At 38.8% G+C, this 15,333-nt stretch overlaps 1 protein-coding gene across 2 annotated transcripts in view; it reads right to left on the bottom strand.

The window, feature by feature from the left end:
• The window catches only part of SLIT3 (slit guidance ligand 3), a 516,877-nt gene that overhangs the window by 87,527 nt on the left and 414,017 nt on the right, over positions 1 to 15,333 (bottom strand). For both annotated transcript variants that reach the window (XM_032196646.1, XM_032196647.1), the window contains exons 20-24: positions 14,957 to 15,120; positions 12,580 to 12,712; positions 3,308 to 3,376; positions 1,971 to 2,042; positions 1,720 to 1,791 (exon numbers count right to left, since the gene is read on the bottom strand). In XM_032196646.1, coding sequence (XP_032052537.1) covers positions 1,720 to 1,791; positions 1,971 to 2,042; positions 3,308 to 3,376; positions 12,580 to 12,712; positions 14,957 to 15,120 — 510 coding nt within the window. The remainder of the gene's footprint in view (positions 1 to 1,719; positions 1,792 to 1,970; positions 2,043 to 3,307; positions 3,377 to 12,579; positions 12,713 to 14,956; positions 15,121 to 15,333) is intronic.

A 15,333-nucleotide genomic window follows, 5' to 3' on the forward strand; every position in this document is an offset into this window, starting at 1 on the left:
AATCAATCTGGAGGTTTCCAAGTGCACAGAGCAGAGAAAGAGATTCCCATTCAGGCTTCATTTCACTCATGCTGCTCTGCACAAGACAGGGAGGGCTTCTCCCTTGAAGAAGGAAGATATTTTCAATTTGATTAACAGATCATTTAATAAAGCCTAAAGATTACAGCTGATACTCAAAATACTGCCCTTTGTTTCTGTACATATGTGGTTCTGCAAGAATAGGAGGAAAAAGAAAAATTGTAGCTATTGGAAAGAGTGAGACAGGGTATATCTACCCTATAATTCAGTGTAGAGAGTCCCAAACTAGCTTTAATCAAGCTATCTTGCATATCAGAAGCAGGCCAGAAGACAGCTCCACATGGAATAATTTATTTGGCCATGAAACCGCATATATTCATCTGTGGCTGAGTTTCAGGACTCATGTAACAGCTCAAATGTGACCATCCTAGTGCACTAGAAATCAGAATCCCAAGCCAAACTTCAAAAAACAAATCCAAATCACGTATCTTCCGTGTTTTTAATAATGAAAACTGAGGGTCTAAATCTGTCTTGTAAGTTAGGAGGTTGAAATGTAGATTATCTATTTTACCACCCATACTGCAGTGTAACAGCTCTGTTGAATAGCATTGCCCTATAGCTTCCACTGTTGCCCACGTTGACAACTGGATTCCACACTTCGGGAGTCAGTACACAATAATCACTGCTCTTTATATTCACAGAAACTTCTGAATGAAAATGACACCTAACTTCTTAAAAAAATAGCAAAAATTAATTTGAAGTTTCAAAGCACTCAGGACATCTTACTCAACTCCTCTGTTCTGGCCACGTGCACCAAGCCAAATAATCTCATCACAGATGAGCTATTTAATGTGTTTGCTCTCAGGTTACCATACAAGTAATGAGTGTCCAAACAACTGCCCATGGGGTCACACATCCACACCAAGAACCAAGCAAAGTGAACTCAGGGTGAGCTTCTGATGGTCAGATGGAGAATGCAGTGAAAATGAGACTGAAGCAGGAGTCATTCTAGCAGATGCCTAAGAAAAGCATGTGGAGAGGGGAGGCTGCTTGCTTCTGAGCGTGCCCACACTCCTGTCACTGTGAGGAGAAATTTCCTTCACAGCATAACGAAATTTAAGATGGGCACATCAGCATCACTGCTGCCCAGCCAGCCACTGGCTTGGCTTACTCATTGGTTTAGTGTGGGGACTTCTGACTTACCCTGTTCAGACTGCATTCTCTTATAAAAACTTGCCTATAGAAATCTAAGCAAACTGAAAATATTCTAAAGTTCAAGTTTTCAGTAAAGACACGCTCTTGCTGAAGCATCCAATGGAAACTTACACTCTAAAACATGAACAGTTTTCACAGGCAAGAAGTCCTTTCCTGTGGGATACCCAAAATTTTTTCAAGCAGGAGAGAAAGGCCCTATGCAGACTCTTGGAGGCCTGTTTTCTGGTAGTTCTTGTCCCTGAACTATCAAAGAAAAAGTCATTCATCCTGCAAATATATAATTGCTTCTTTTCAAAGTTTAGTGTTCACCTGCTCTAGTCATTACTGGATGTATTGCACCTAAGTACAAGTACATTGAAGCTAATTGTGTGAAAATATTTATGACTACTGAATCAAGCGAAAGCCATCTGCTCATTAAAAACCTCCCTGCCATCAACAGCATTCTAATAAGCTGCAACTCAGCTGCATTGAAAAAGTGGTACTTACAGCACTCGAAGAGACCTGAGCCCATTGAACGCGTGGACTGGAATGCACCGAAGTCTATTGTAACTCAAGATGCTGGTAGAATATGAGAACACAGTTACAACACTATTTTCTTTGATCATTTCACTACTAATTCAACCATGAAGAAGTACCGAAAGCCATACGCTTAAGTAACAAGATATCTACTAACTGTTTAACACCTAAGATAGTGTCTGAAAAGCAATTAAGACTCATCAGAACTTTGGACTACTTACAGTGTTGATAACTGAGTCATGTTGCTGAAGGTATAATTGGCCAATACACTTATGCTGTTGTTGCTCAAATCACTGAAAAAATACACAAAGAAAACATCATTTATATATATGACTTTAGAAAAAAGTCTTTTTTAAAGGCTTCATAATGTCTGCACAGTAAAATGATTGAGGCTATTGAAAAGTCAAATATTATCAATTGATATAATGTTTTCTAACCAGCTCTAAAAAAAACTCTTAACTGCAAACCACATGAGGTTATTTTCACGAAAATAGGCCTTGGACTTTTCAGCAAGGCAAATTTCCTGTACATAGCTTTTCAAAAAAAAGAGTGAATACAAGCAAAAAATTCAGAGAACAAAGGTAAATTAATAGATGAGTGTAAGTATGGGTGAATATTTGCTATACCAGCTTGCTTTCCAATTTATTTCAGGTATGCCATTTCTGTATGCTCTTCACATGGACTGGAACTACAAAAAGAATGGTCACTGGTATAAACTGAATAAATAAAAGACAGGAAAGGCATTTATTTACTTTGGTTCATCTAGAAATAAAAGATATTTCTTTTTTTTTTTTTTTCTTTTTAAATTTCAAAAGAGTCTTTTAGGCTCAAACAGAACTTTTTACTTTGTTGTTGCTCTCCCTTGAAAAATAAAATTAGAGGTTTTTCCAAAAAAAACCTTTTATTTAAAATAGAGGATTCCAGTTTTCTCCTGCATATATATATATATTTTTTTTTCCTTTTCTTTTCTTTTTTTTTTTTTTTTAACCTGTTGTTGTTCTGCCCATTCAACTTGAGCATCTACAGCTGATTCAAAGAGCATTTGAAAATTTCTGCTAAACATTTCAGCCAAGAAATTTCACTCTGGTGTATTTCAGGGAGCAATTTACTGAACAGAGTCTAGCTGTCTTTGTAAGTATGACTGCTCATAGCAGAAACAGCTATGCAAATTTTCATTACCTTAGCATTATAAATGCTGCCTCAACTAGAACAAATTAACGCTGTCTCCTCTGTTAATGACCTTTACAGTGTTGTACAGATAAATCTGCCAAGTGAAACAGTAGCACCCTGAATGAGAGGTTAGTCCTCTCACAGATGCTGGAAGCTCCTGCAGAGGAAGTGTTTTTGGTGCTCTTAGTCACCTCACTCTTTCTCCACTGTTTAGGAACACTACTGGCAGCAGTGGCTACTATGAAATTCTTTCCAAATTCAAATTACAGAAGGTTTTTGTTTTGTGTGGTGAGTTTTTCCCCAAATACTAATTATTTATGTTCCTCCTACAACACAGTGTAGAAAAAGTCATCTAATTTTCTTGGCATTGAAACCATGTGTTTCTTACATCAGAGTCAGGTGCTTGAAGGTAGAGAGCCCCTTCGGCACAGCAGTCAAATGGTTTCCTTCCAGGTATCTGAAAAAAAGCACATTTGACAATTACATAAACATGTTAACAAGAACTCCTGTCACTCAATCTGCATCATGAAGAAAATACAAATTAAATTCAGTCACTAAGGAAATTGTCTTTGATTCATTGCTTTGAAACTGCAAGAGTTTGTCCTTTGTAAATGAATTATCCCACATGCAAAGCGTGACAGTAGCTTACTGATGGTTTTGTTCAAGACTTGGAAGTGAATAAAAAAATCTCTGGCCTACAGCAAAGGGTGACCACCAACATTCAGTTCTTCTAAGACTGCAGCTGAAGAAGTAAGGAGAGAAGCACTTGTAGGGGTTGTTTCCCTTACTTGAAGTTACCTTTAACAAGTTTCTCAAGAACATAGACTGCTGACCAAAACTATTGAAAAAGGTTTTGTCTTGTGCCTGTAAATCCCTTGTACAGCCAGAAGGAGCTGTACTGTAGGTCTCTGTGCTGTAAGAAGTTTCACTTATTCCAGTGTCAACACAAACATCATGGCTTTGATGCCACATTTATTACAGCAGTTCCTACCCTGGCATATACACCCTCCTCACCTTGCCTTTTCAAAGTACACTGGTACAGGAGGAAAACTTGAGACAAATTGAAGATGAAAGACCATGTTTTTTTTTTTTTTTTTTTTTTTTTTTTGAATAAAGGCTTCTCCCAGAAGAACTAAGTGAACTTAATAAAAGCTTGTGTTTCCAGGATGGCAGTACTTTGAGGCACCATTATACGTGTCTCTGTTCAGACACGTGCACAGTAGGGCTGAAGTTTTTTAGGATAACCCTATGTCCTCATGTTCCTGGAATAAAGTGCCTGGATTTGGTAGGTTTGCTCCACTGAAGACATGTAAACATACAGTAAGGAAGGTAAAAACCCTGACCAAATACAATACTTTCCAAAAGTTTGCTCTGAAGAGAGCGTGGATACTGAAGACTTAACATTGCTTCCTGTGGTAGCAACCGGGGCGTGGGCCTTTTCTTGTTTGTTACTAAATGATAAAGACAGAGCTGGAGTTTATCCTTAACCTTGTTTTTTGGGGGGCTGAACCTGCACCCTTGGAAGATATCAAAGTAACAAGGCTCTCAACAGAAACATGCCACTGCAGTGCCATGGCGCTGGCTGGGTGGTCCATCAGATGTTTACCAGAGGGCACATCAACCAGGGAAACAAATCCTTCCCCCACAGGTGAGGATAAAGATGAAAAAACATTTCCCATTTTTTGGCCACTTTGGCCATTTCTCTCCTCATAGGCCTCCTTGTGAGGGATTTTTCCTACGGTAGACAGACCACTGCAATTGACGTGATATGTTCGGAGAGGTTATCGAGTGTCAGGAAATGCAGCCCATAGACACCAGAACACTTGTTGTGCTGCCTCCGCTGCTGAGGATATAATCCAATAATCATGGTAAGAATTTGCATCTCACACATACAATTTCATTTTCTTTGGCAACAAATCTCCTTAGTCTGCATTTACTATAATAAACAACAATAATAATAGATTATTGCTGTGCTATACATTCTCCCTCTATACCAACTGTAACAACACTGAGATATTGGGTAAACAAAATCCAAGAATTTTTTTTATCCCACAAGTTTTATTTTTATTTTTACTTCATTTAAAAATAAAAACTGTAAACACTAACAGAATTTCTTACATAATACGTAACTGTCACATTCTTTTTTTTTTTCTTCCCCCTTCGATTTCTATATAATGGCCTCTCATCATTTTCTGCTGCTTGAGCACTCTTCAACTGAAACTACTTCGAGAAGAATTTCTTGTAACTTGTTAAATACTGGAGCCTAGTAGTGATACAAGTGAAAATCCTCACTAAGGGATGAGTACAGAGAAATGCTTACTTTCCTCCTCCCCAGCCTCAGTTATCTGTTCTGCCTGTGCCAGGATCCTGTGAAGTAAGAGCTGTCTGGGACCATGTCGTGAAGATGACCTTGTTCCTGCTAGGATTAAGCTGGACAAGCAGAACTACAGGCTTTGAATTTCTAACCAAAAGCACAATCCTTCCTTAATGAAAATCCGTTGAACAGATTAATTCTCCATTCACAAGGATCACAAGCATCAGCTGATAGCATTATACAGTAAACAGTTAACCCTTGAAAGGAGTGAGGGCTGCTCTGCTGACACAGGTTATAGACGAACCAGGATATGGATTAATTACGCCACATTCACAGTCACTTGCTTCATTTTGTCTAAATTTGGTGAAAATTATTTTGAAAATTGAGTGCCTTGCTATAGTGCAAATTCACACCATAAATTGTAGAAGATCCTCAGAATTCAACTGCATATGTTACTATTTAAATATGGCAAATCATGTCTCATTTCCCCAGTTGTGGTCTGCTATGGATGCAGCAAGCTGCTGAGAGTCTGTGCCTTCTCTTTCATCCCACAAAGTCTGCAAATCCTAAAGTCATGCATGAGGGTAGGTTAAGGCTCCAATGTTTATTCCACATGTAAAATCCAAAGGATTTCCAAAGGAAATCAAAAGCAGGTCATGTATTATATATTTGGAGGCAATATGTGATTTTCATTTAGGAAGAGACTCAGCTCTTGCAATGTGTTGAAATCCTCAGAAATAGATTTTCATGATATTCTCTTGTTGATCCCAATATGAAATGGCCTCCAATTTGAACAAAATGATGATAGCTAGCCAAGTTTTTTTTTTTTTCTTCTTCTTCCGTGTTTTGCCTTTTGGTGCAACCAAAAGTCAAGGGAGTACATTTTCATCCAGTGCTTCACTACTCAGACTAACATAGACACACAGGCTCCTAGAGTTTAAACTCCTACAGAAGATCTCCTTTGAATAGAATTGGATTGTACTGCAAAACAATTTACTGGCTATATAAATGTGCATGAAAAAGGCTGCAGCATTTATTCTAGTGGTATAACTTCTGAACAAACACAATTTTACAATGAAAAATGACTGATCATATACTTTTCATGCACGCAAGAGCAATTGACCACTGTTAAACCATTCACCACATTATACAAAGAACAGCAATATTTTCTAAGTAATAGGCATTAATTCTGAATGTGCAATGAATTTGAAATAACCAGAGCCTTTAGGACATAAGAACATGCCAAGAACGAGGAGGATCTGAGTTGCATTTGAAGAACACAACTGCTGCAGGTGAACTGTTGACTGCCATGGGCCAGGACTCCGTCAAAACAGAGAGAACACAGCAGCAGCAGTTCTGCACCTTGCTGGGCTGCAGATGATGTACAGGGGCTGCAAGAGGGCTGGAAACTGGACCCAGTGCATAACAGAATTATTCCTGAGGTTGTAAGGGTAGAAACCAGTTACAACTGTGTATACACATCTAACCAAGGAGGAAGTTACACCCCCCCCCAAAAACAAACAAACAAACAAAAACAATCCCACAACAAAACCCTACAGAAGAATGTGGAGGGAAGACTGTATTTTTAATTCTTTCTAATGCTTAGCCAAAGCGAGATGATGTACATGGCATCTGGCATGCAAAGAAATTCTGGCATGAATGAAAAAATACATGTCTAATTTTAATGTTCAGAGTCAAGTTATTAATACACAGACAGTCAGAGTCAAGAGTGGGTGTCAGCTGCCTTAATATAGACATGCTGACTAGTATTCAAAACAACTCCTTTGCTTCCTACAGTCTCATGACTCTGTAGTTTAATATATCAGACTGGAAATTATTTTCTACCCTGTGAATGCTGCTGGGAATCCTGAAGTCTGAATAATGACCTGTAGCCAACAAATAATTTCCAGAGTCAAAATAGGGGAAAAAAATAAATAAAGTGCTCATGTTCTCATAAAATGCCACCAATCCTGTGCCAGAAAAGACTTCGTCTGAAAACCTGAAGGAGCTTTGGAGATGGATACCTGCTTGGCCAGGATGGCTGGTGCTCCAAGGCATGGCCAAGCCTTGCTCTGCACCTGCACCAACCACTCCAGCCCTTGGAGCCCAGTGCTTGCAGCAACCCAGGGGCTCATCCAGCAGCACCTTCCACATGCACTGACATCACACATAAAAATTTTAAAACGATGCATAAAAGATGACAGCTGTTCTTTTTCCAACTTGTCTATTTTTATACTGAAACTACTTGGATTTGAGGTGATACAACCAGCACAAGGTGCCAAGGCATCATATAACCATGTGAATTACTTGGAGCCTTCTTTGTACTGAAATGTCTATTCAGCCATAAAGTCAAGCTCATAGTTGCAATCTGTGCTAAGAGAAGAAACTGGAGAGAAACATCAGTTCTCACGCAGAAAATGGAAAGGCACAAAGCCTTTTCTTTAATTTCTTTGAATATTTCATATAGAATGCTACATTAAAAAAAAAGATGATACTTGCCAATTTTATGCAGCTTTAAAATTAAGTTATAGTCAAAACCTTTTAATGCGGATATTCAATATCCTAACATTTTGATGCAAGTTTCATTTCCTGAAAAAGGAGGTCTAGAAGAGCATTGATGTGAAAGATGAACCATATCCACAAAACATGAATTTTTGAGTTTCAATTACTGTTTCTTGAGAAGATACACAATTCAAGCATAGATCCAGGTACAAATTTGGAACTTGAACTTAAGAAAGCTCTGGCAGATCTGGAGCCTGGATTTTGTGCACTCATATGTCAGACCACAACCTACTGGCTTGACACACTGAAGCGTGACTGGGAGAAAAGTGAACGCCCTGAAGCTTAACTTACCCTTATTCTCAGTTAGTGCTAAAATAACTTTCTAATACGTACTCAAACCTCCTCAGTCATCACACATCCGATCTATTTATCTTTTCTTATCTATCATATTTGAAATGCAGATTAAAGTTCTTTATTTTATCTGTGACTAGAATATCCTGTAGAATTATCCTTTCTCTCAAAGGGGAGAGCTCTCCTTCGCTGGAACAGGCAGCACCCCAGGGGCAGGGAATAAACAGCTGGAAGGCATCTGGACAGGATTCCTCTGCTGGTAAGCAGGTCAGCCACTTGTGAAAACTGCTGTATAGAAAAGGACTGAACAAGCTTGGAGGCTGAAAGAACAAAACATGCAGAGCAAAAAACACGACAAGGAGAAAGAAGGCTTGTGAGGAGAGGAATGGCCAAAGCAAATTCAAATATTAATATGCATTAATAAAAATGGAAAGAAAATGAATCACTAACAACGATGTATGGTTGGTTTCTAACAACCCCATCACTGCTATCATATAGGTCAGTGTCATGACAACATTTGAGTCTAGAGATTACATGGCTAGTGCATATTAGTACCTGGACAAGCTAGAAAAGGGGGCCCATGAGAATCTAATGAGGTTCAGTGAGTCGAAGTGCAAGGCTCTGCACTTGGGTTGTGACAACCCCAGACATGAGCACAGGCTGGGAGAAGGACTCATTGAGAGCAGCCCTGCAGAGAGGGGGTTCTGGTGGACAAAAAGCTCGACGTGAACCAGCAGTGCTGGTGTGGTAGGAGGTGTCCCTGCCCATGGCAGGGGGGTTGGACTGAGATGATCTCTAAGGATCCTTCCAACCCAAGCTGTTCTTTGATTCCATGGTTCTATGATTTATTCTGAAACACACCATGCTCATTATGTTACAGCTTATGCATGCAGTGCCCACATAATTGCCTTCAGCTTTTTCCCTCAGTGCAAATTATTATATGCTGTAGGTCCATAACAGCAGCTGGATTTTGTCAGATAAGACTTTTAGAAATAGACTATAGTTTTGTGGAAAAAAAAAAAAAAAAAGAAAATACTAGCACTCATACACTGATGGTAATATATAAAAGGAAAAAGAGCATGGGAAGCTTGTTCAGATATACATTAAGAAAAGAAAAAATGGAGGAAGAAGAAGAAGAAAAGGAAACCTAAAACACAAAGTGAGAGTCAGGTGAAGTTCCAAACTAGCTCATTGCATCAACATTTTACTTCTGAATTTCTGGACGAGATAAATGACTGTGTTCAAAGAACCAAGGCTTCTCTTCAGAGCAAGTAAACAGTGGGGTAAAAATGTGGGCAGCATATAAATATACAGCAAAGGAATTTGCAAGAAACAACATAGTATTTCCCTGTTCACAGGAAGCTGAAAGAAGGCTTGCCCATGATGACAGGGTTCTGTGAAAGAACTGCTGGAAAACAGAAATCGCTTGTATTATCACCCCTCTGAAAACAGGAGACTTAGTGATTTTTTCAACTCTGTTCTATGTGGAGGCATTCCCTGCCAAGGTAATTCTTCCTTCCAGGGGTGGTGCAAACCAAACACGGGTCTGTCTCCCGTCTTTCCCAGCTTTAAATGTTAAGGATGTCACAGATTTCCCATTTGTTGTCCAGAACAGAAACTCAGAAAGAAAGTTGGAAGGAGCGAGCCTAAGTCTCTGGTACACCATATAATAAAACATAGCTGGTGATCTTTTGGCTGAGCTTAGGCACAGTGAAATTTGACCCAACAAAGGTGAACCTTATCCCTACCTGTGTAAGGTGGTCAATTTTTCACATTGATATTTAATACCTGCTACAATGAAAGAATTCCCATTTCAAGGCTATTTTAATACCTCTAAAAGAATTTAAAAGAATATCTGAGAAAACAGCCCTAACAGACTGGTTTACCCAGATACATGGCAGTGCTTTTTCTCAAACCATATTATATAAAAACACACTGCAGTTTAATAAAAAGCTTTGTAGCTAATGTGCCTTGTAAATGAATGCATCAATAATGGAAGTTTATAAATGCAGACTGGCGCATTCATAAAAATCCCACTAAAACGCCCCCCTGCATCACAGCACCTTTTGGGCCTCCCACGGGGAGGGGGCTGCAGGCTCTTTACGCCCTTGGTCCCTCCCATGGCACAACCTCTGCCCTCAGTGACTGTGGCTTTTTGCAAGTGCCTGTTGTGGGGGTGGCAAGGAGACCCCCATGCACCACCTGGGGGTTACTGACATGGAGGTGAGGGTGGGGAAAGGGAGAAGAGCTGCATGGGTTGCAGGAACACAAACTAAGGATTTTCCCTGAGCACCTTTGGCTGCTATACTGGTGAGAAAGGTGAAGGATCCCTGCCCTGGAGACTGCTGGGGCTCTGTCTAGCCATATAAAAGCTGTGATGTCTTCTGCAGCAGGTAATTTACATGCTTTCCAGTTCCAAGAGCTGAAAGACATCTGCTGCTACCACAGAGGACTAAGCAGCTTTGACAAAATACTCCAGCCTTAGGACAGAGTTCATGGGATCTGGGACTGCCCTAGGGAAAGGAGGGCATTTTGGGGTGAGGAGTATAAATACACTGAAGAGGAATAATCTCTTTCACCCTGTGTGCAGAAAGTTACTGGGCCATGTCTGTCAAATTTTACTGGTCCTCAAAATGAGGCAAAAGGTGGGCTCCCACAGGAGATGCTGTTTGCCACAACAGTGGTAAGATTTATCAAATACAGGACAGTAAAAATACATTTTACAATAGATGTAGATGGTACAGTGTCTTCTAAATCATGGGCAATGTTTATCTCAGTTTGTAAGCAGAAGAAAGACAAGTAAGACTTTTTATTTTTTTCTTCTTCTTCTTTTTAATTTCCTTCTTTTCACTGTTTTCAGAAACACTTTTTTTTTTTTTTTTTTCTTTCAGTACCTGCAGCTCATCGTTTTGTAAAGATACATATAAGGAGCTAGTCTATATTGCTTGAGAGGAAAGTGAGATCAGGAACTGAGTTTGAGACAGTTGGGACAGATTCAAGGTTATATTTGCAGAACATGAAAAAATTCAGAGCCAGCCAGTCCATGGCTGACAGTATTCTCCTGACACGTTTCTGGACTGAACGCAGAAAACTGAACTAGAAGCTTGCACAGCCAAGAGGCTCCTACTGAAGAAGACAGTCACGTAAACTCCTATGAACTCAAACTGCTCAGTTCCAGGCTACTGCCTCATTTGCCAAGAAATAGCTTAAGAAATGTAGCAGTTTTCAAAAAATGTGAGATTAATTTCACTCTTTTTGTGAAAGCTATGTCGTCAGTGTATCGGAGAGAGTATCAGTAAAACTCGATATGCAAAATCTAAAGATAAAAATTCCTCAGTGTGGCAGTGGAAATAGGAGTAACATCTGTGATATCTTACTGTTGGCAAGTCATATTTGAATATTTGAATTCAATGGGACCTGAACAAGAACAGAGCAGAAACCACCTTACAGACTCTTCATTACTGATGGCAATATATAAAGTAATACAAAGGCTTGGACTCGACTTTTGCTTCAAACCGCTATTAAATATGCCCAGTGTCCATACAGATGTATTCATTAATGCAAAATATCCATGTTAATTTGTGTTCTCACATACCCTCTCAGTCTATTCCTCATTTAAGCTTTGTATAAAACAACACAAACTCCCTTCCACTTCAAAGGGAGTAAAAGGATGTGCATCTCGTTCATCAGTTGCCTCATTACTAAATAGGGTAAAGCAGAAGCAGATTTTCATTCATTAGAAAATTCACTGAACACACCAACTAACTCAACCAACTACTTTCATACAGAAATTGTAATAAGTTTCAGGAAAAATTCACCTGGTATAGATTTGAATAAGGATCTAACGAGGAAAAGCTCTGTATTTCTATTGCCAATTGTTTAAGCCAAGCAGTTCCACCAAGCAGTGTATTTTCTTTCCAAGCAAAGAACCAAAATCCACTATAAATTCATAAAAAAGAGGTAGATGAAAAGAAGACTAGGAAGGCAGTTATCAACTAGGATGAATTTACTTTACTATTTAATCTAATTATCTGTTATTTTAGACATTCCATGAAGCCTGGAGAAAATTGATTGTTTGTTTCCACTACTGGCATTTTTTTTTTTCCTCTTCTCAATCTCTTTAGAGGAAAATTAGCTCACAGCTGTCTAAGTCAGGAATGTATTTTCAACATCCTTACAAACTGCCTATTATGAGCTCAGGCTGTTCAGAAGCTCTACAGGATCGTTTGATACCAATATATGCATTTGTTCCCCACAAAGAAGTAATGGGTGCAAGGATAGATAAACTCTGTTCCCACTGCACTGCAACACATTCAGTCAAGGGACAAATAAGTTTAAAAATAACAACGGTCAAAACATACAGAAAGCACCAAAGCACAAAATACCAGTCAGTCACTGAAGTCAAAGGCAAAACCCCAACAGACTCACAAAGCTTCCCCACAATGTAATGTCATGAACTTCTCATGAAAGGAGCTATGTAAAATGTAACTTACAGCTCAGTCACATCTTTGGGAATTCCTTTGGGCATTATCCGCAGACCTTTGTTGCTGCAACGTACCACCGAGTCCACACAGGTACACTGGGAAGGACAAGGAGGAGAAAGCAAGCAGCTGCTTTCATCGTTACCTGCAGAGGAGGAGAAATTGAGTATTCAGAAGGGAAATCAGCTTTTAGCCCAGACTGACGCACTTTGAAGGCAACTTCTTACAAGGACCAAGGAGGGACATCCCTGAATCCTGGGTAACCATCACAGAATTTTAAAGTAGTTCTCAAAGCTTTTGGAGCAACTGTTAGGAGGAAATTCTTTACTATGAGGGTGGTGGAACACTGGAATGGGTTGCCCAGAGAAGCTGTTGATGCCTGGCAGTGTGCATGGCCAGGCTGGATGGGGCTTTGGGCAACCTGGTGTGGTGGGAGGTGTCCATGCCCACAGCAGAGGGATGGAATTAGATGAGCTTTAAGGACCTTTCCAATCCAAACCATTCTAAGATTCACTATGTACAATCTGCTTTATGAGATTTTTGTTTGTTTGTTTGTTTGCTTTTAAATTCAACTTTTAGATGTTAATTTTGTATTTTTTTAATGTCAGCCTGGCATTTCATTTATCATTTGAATTAAAAAAGCTCATTGTTTTTGACAAGGATAACAAGGCAAACAACAAACTGAGCAGCATACTTCCAACTGCTGGCAATCCATCTGTGCACACATTAAAATATCTACTTTTTCTAAAAATGGATTTAAAGTTCCATAAACAGCAGATTAAATCTCATAATTGAAGAACAATAGAGTTTCTGTGGAACAAACTAACTCTTTGAAGTTAAGAACATTAAGGCATGGATTTTCCCCAAAACCAACAGGCTTTGCAAAACATAAGGCAAATGCACAGTACAGTATCACAATGTATATGAAAAGAAACAATTAGTGGCACATTCTCTAGATGACAGCTAGAGGAACCATGCAACTGTTTGTGAGTACAAGCAGCCTGAGTGGACCAGCACTGACACACAGGGCTGCAATCCAAGAGAACGCAGCCAGCCATCATTATGTGCCTTCTTAAAAAAAAAAAAAAGAAAAAAAAGATGCAAGGACTATTTGAGACTGATCTGATTTTTCCTTCTGTGTTGGATGTAGCATGAGCATTGAGATTAAAGAATAAAACTGAAATACCTGCTACAAGATAACAAAATTACTCATAAATATATGGGTAGGGAATTATTTGTAGTCAAAGGGATGAAGAAACCTGACTGGCCTACAAAAAAAAAAAAAAAAAAAAAAAAAAAAAAAAACAACCAAAAAACCAAAACAAAACAGGAAATATTTTTTCTAACATGTTTTACAGTTAGAAGCAAAATTCAAAGCCTTTCACAAACCTGCAGAAAAATTATGTTTCTGCAGCATATTCAGTTTTTCCCAATGTTCTGTTTTTTATATCCTGCCACCACATACTTGTCATTCACCATGGCTGTCTGACTGAATCTATCATAGAGAAAGCTCTGAAGTATGGAATGTCATTTTCTTTACCAAGATTTTTTATTTTCAAACTAAAAGCCAATTATTCTTTAAAGACTACACTCAGTTCCCTTGACCTCAGAGCCCAAAACATGTTGCCTTGCTGCCACATAGCTTGACTAGGACAGAGTTCATTTCTTCTCCAAACGGGAAACTTCTTATGACTTCTTTAGTCATACCTTCTTTAGAGGTATGACTACCTGCAGCTCCAGCATATCTGGGCTTGACAGGCAACCACAGCCTCCAAGTCAAGTTAGCAGTGCATTCATCAATCAGTTTTTCTCCTCTCTATTTTTTCTAAAATCTGCTTGATCAGAAGACAGAGACTATCTGAAAAAATAATTAAATTTAAGGATTTTTATTTAATTAATTATTTATAACCTATGTTGTCCCGGCAAAGCATTAAGCATCACTGAGTCATTTCCAGTAGCATCTAATTATTTTCTAATTATTTTTAATTTTTTTATTTCCCTATATTCATCTCCTTTATAGGCAAAACGGAACAGTTCCCAAATATGAGACCTTCCAAGCAAAGACCATTCCCACACGTTTCAATGAGTTTTAACTAGCTGCATGAATAAGGAATTGGGAGGAAGAGCCAGGATTATACTAGTATTATACAAAGCAGAGCATCTGTCTTTCATAAATTTATTCTTATATTTAGGTGCAGATGGTAGAATTTTAGAAAGTGGAAAATGAGAACAACAATAAATTCCTGATAGGGAACAATAATCTTCAGCTCTAAATGGCTGTCTTCCTTATCTCTAAACTGAAATGTTCACCATGAATCATTGCTCGATAGGCAGGGAGGCTCTCATACAGATGTCAACATAAATGACAAATTGAACTGGATTTTCTTACCATCACAGGTGAAATCCTGGGCATCCACATCTTGAATTGGAATATCCTTTAAGAAAAAGGGCTTCAAGCATCGGGGATTTCCACTGACGATTCTCTTCTTTCTTAACCATTTTCCCAGCCAGGCCAAATGGCAGTTACAATTAAAGGAGTTAGCCAGCAAATTACTGAAATGGAACAAGACATAATTGCATCAAATAAGAACATACAGAAATACTTAAATAACTGCAGAAAGAAGACAGATTCCAAGTTGAAGCTCTTTCCTGCCATCTGTTTCTTTGAGATCCTGTTCTGTTCTACACATCGGGCATGTTCTACGCAGGTTTTATAGTAAGTCTAGGGTTGTAATTATAAAATACATTTATGTACACATATGTATG

This window comes from Aythya fuligula, chromosome 14 (genome assembly GCF_009819795.1).
Source record: "Aythya fuligula isolate bAytFul2 chromosome 14, bAytFul2.pri, whole genome shotgun sequence".
In the NCBI taxonomy this organism is placed as follows: domain Eukaryota; kingdom Metazoa; phylum Chordata; class Aves; order Anseriformes; family Anatidae; genus Aythya; species Aythya fuligula.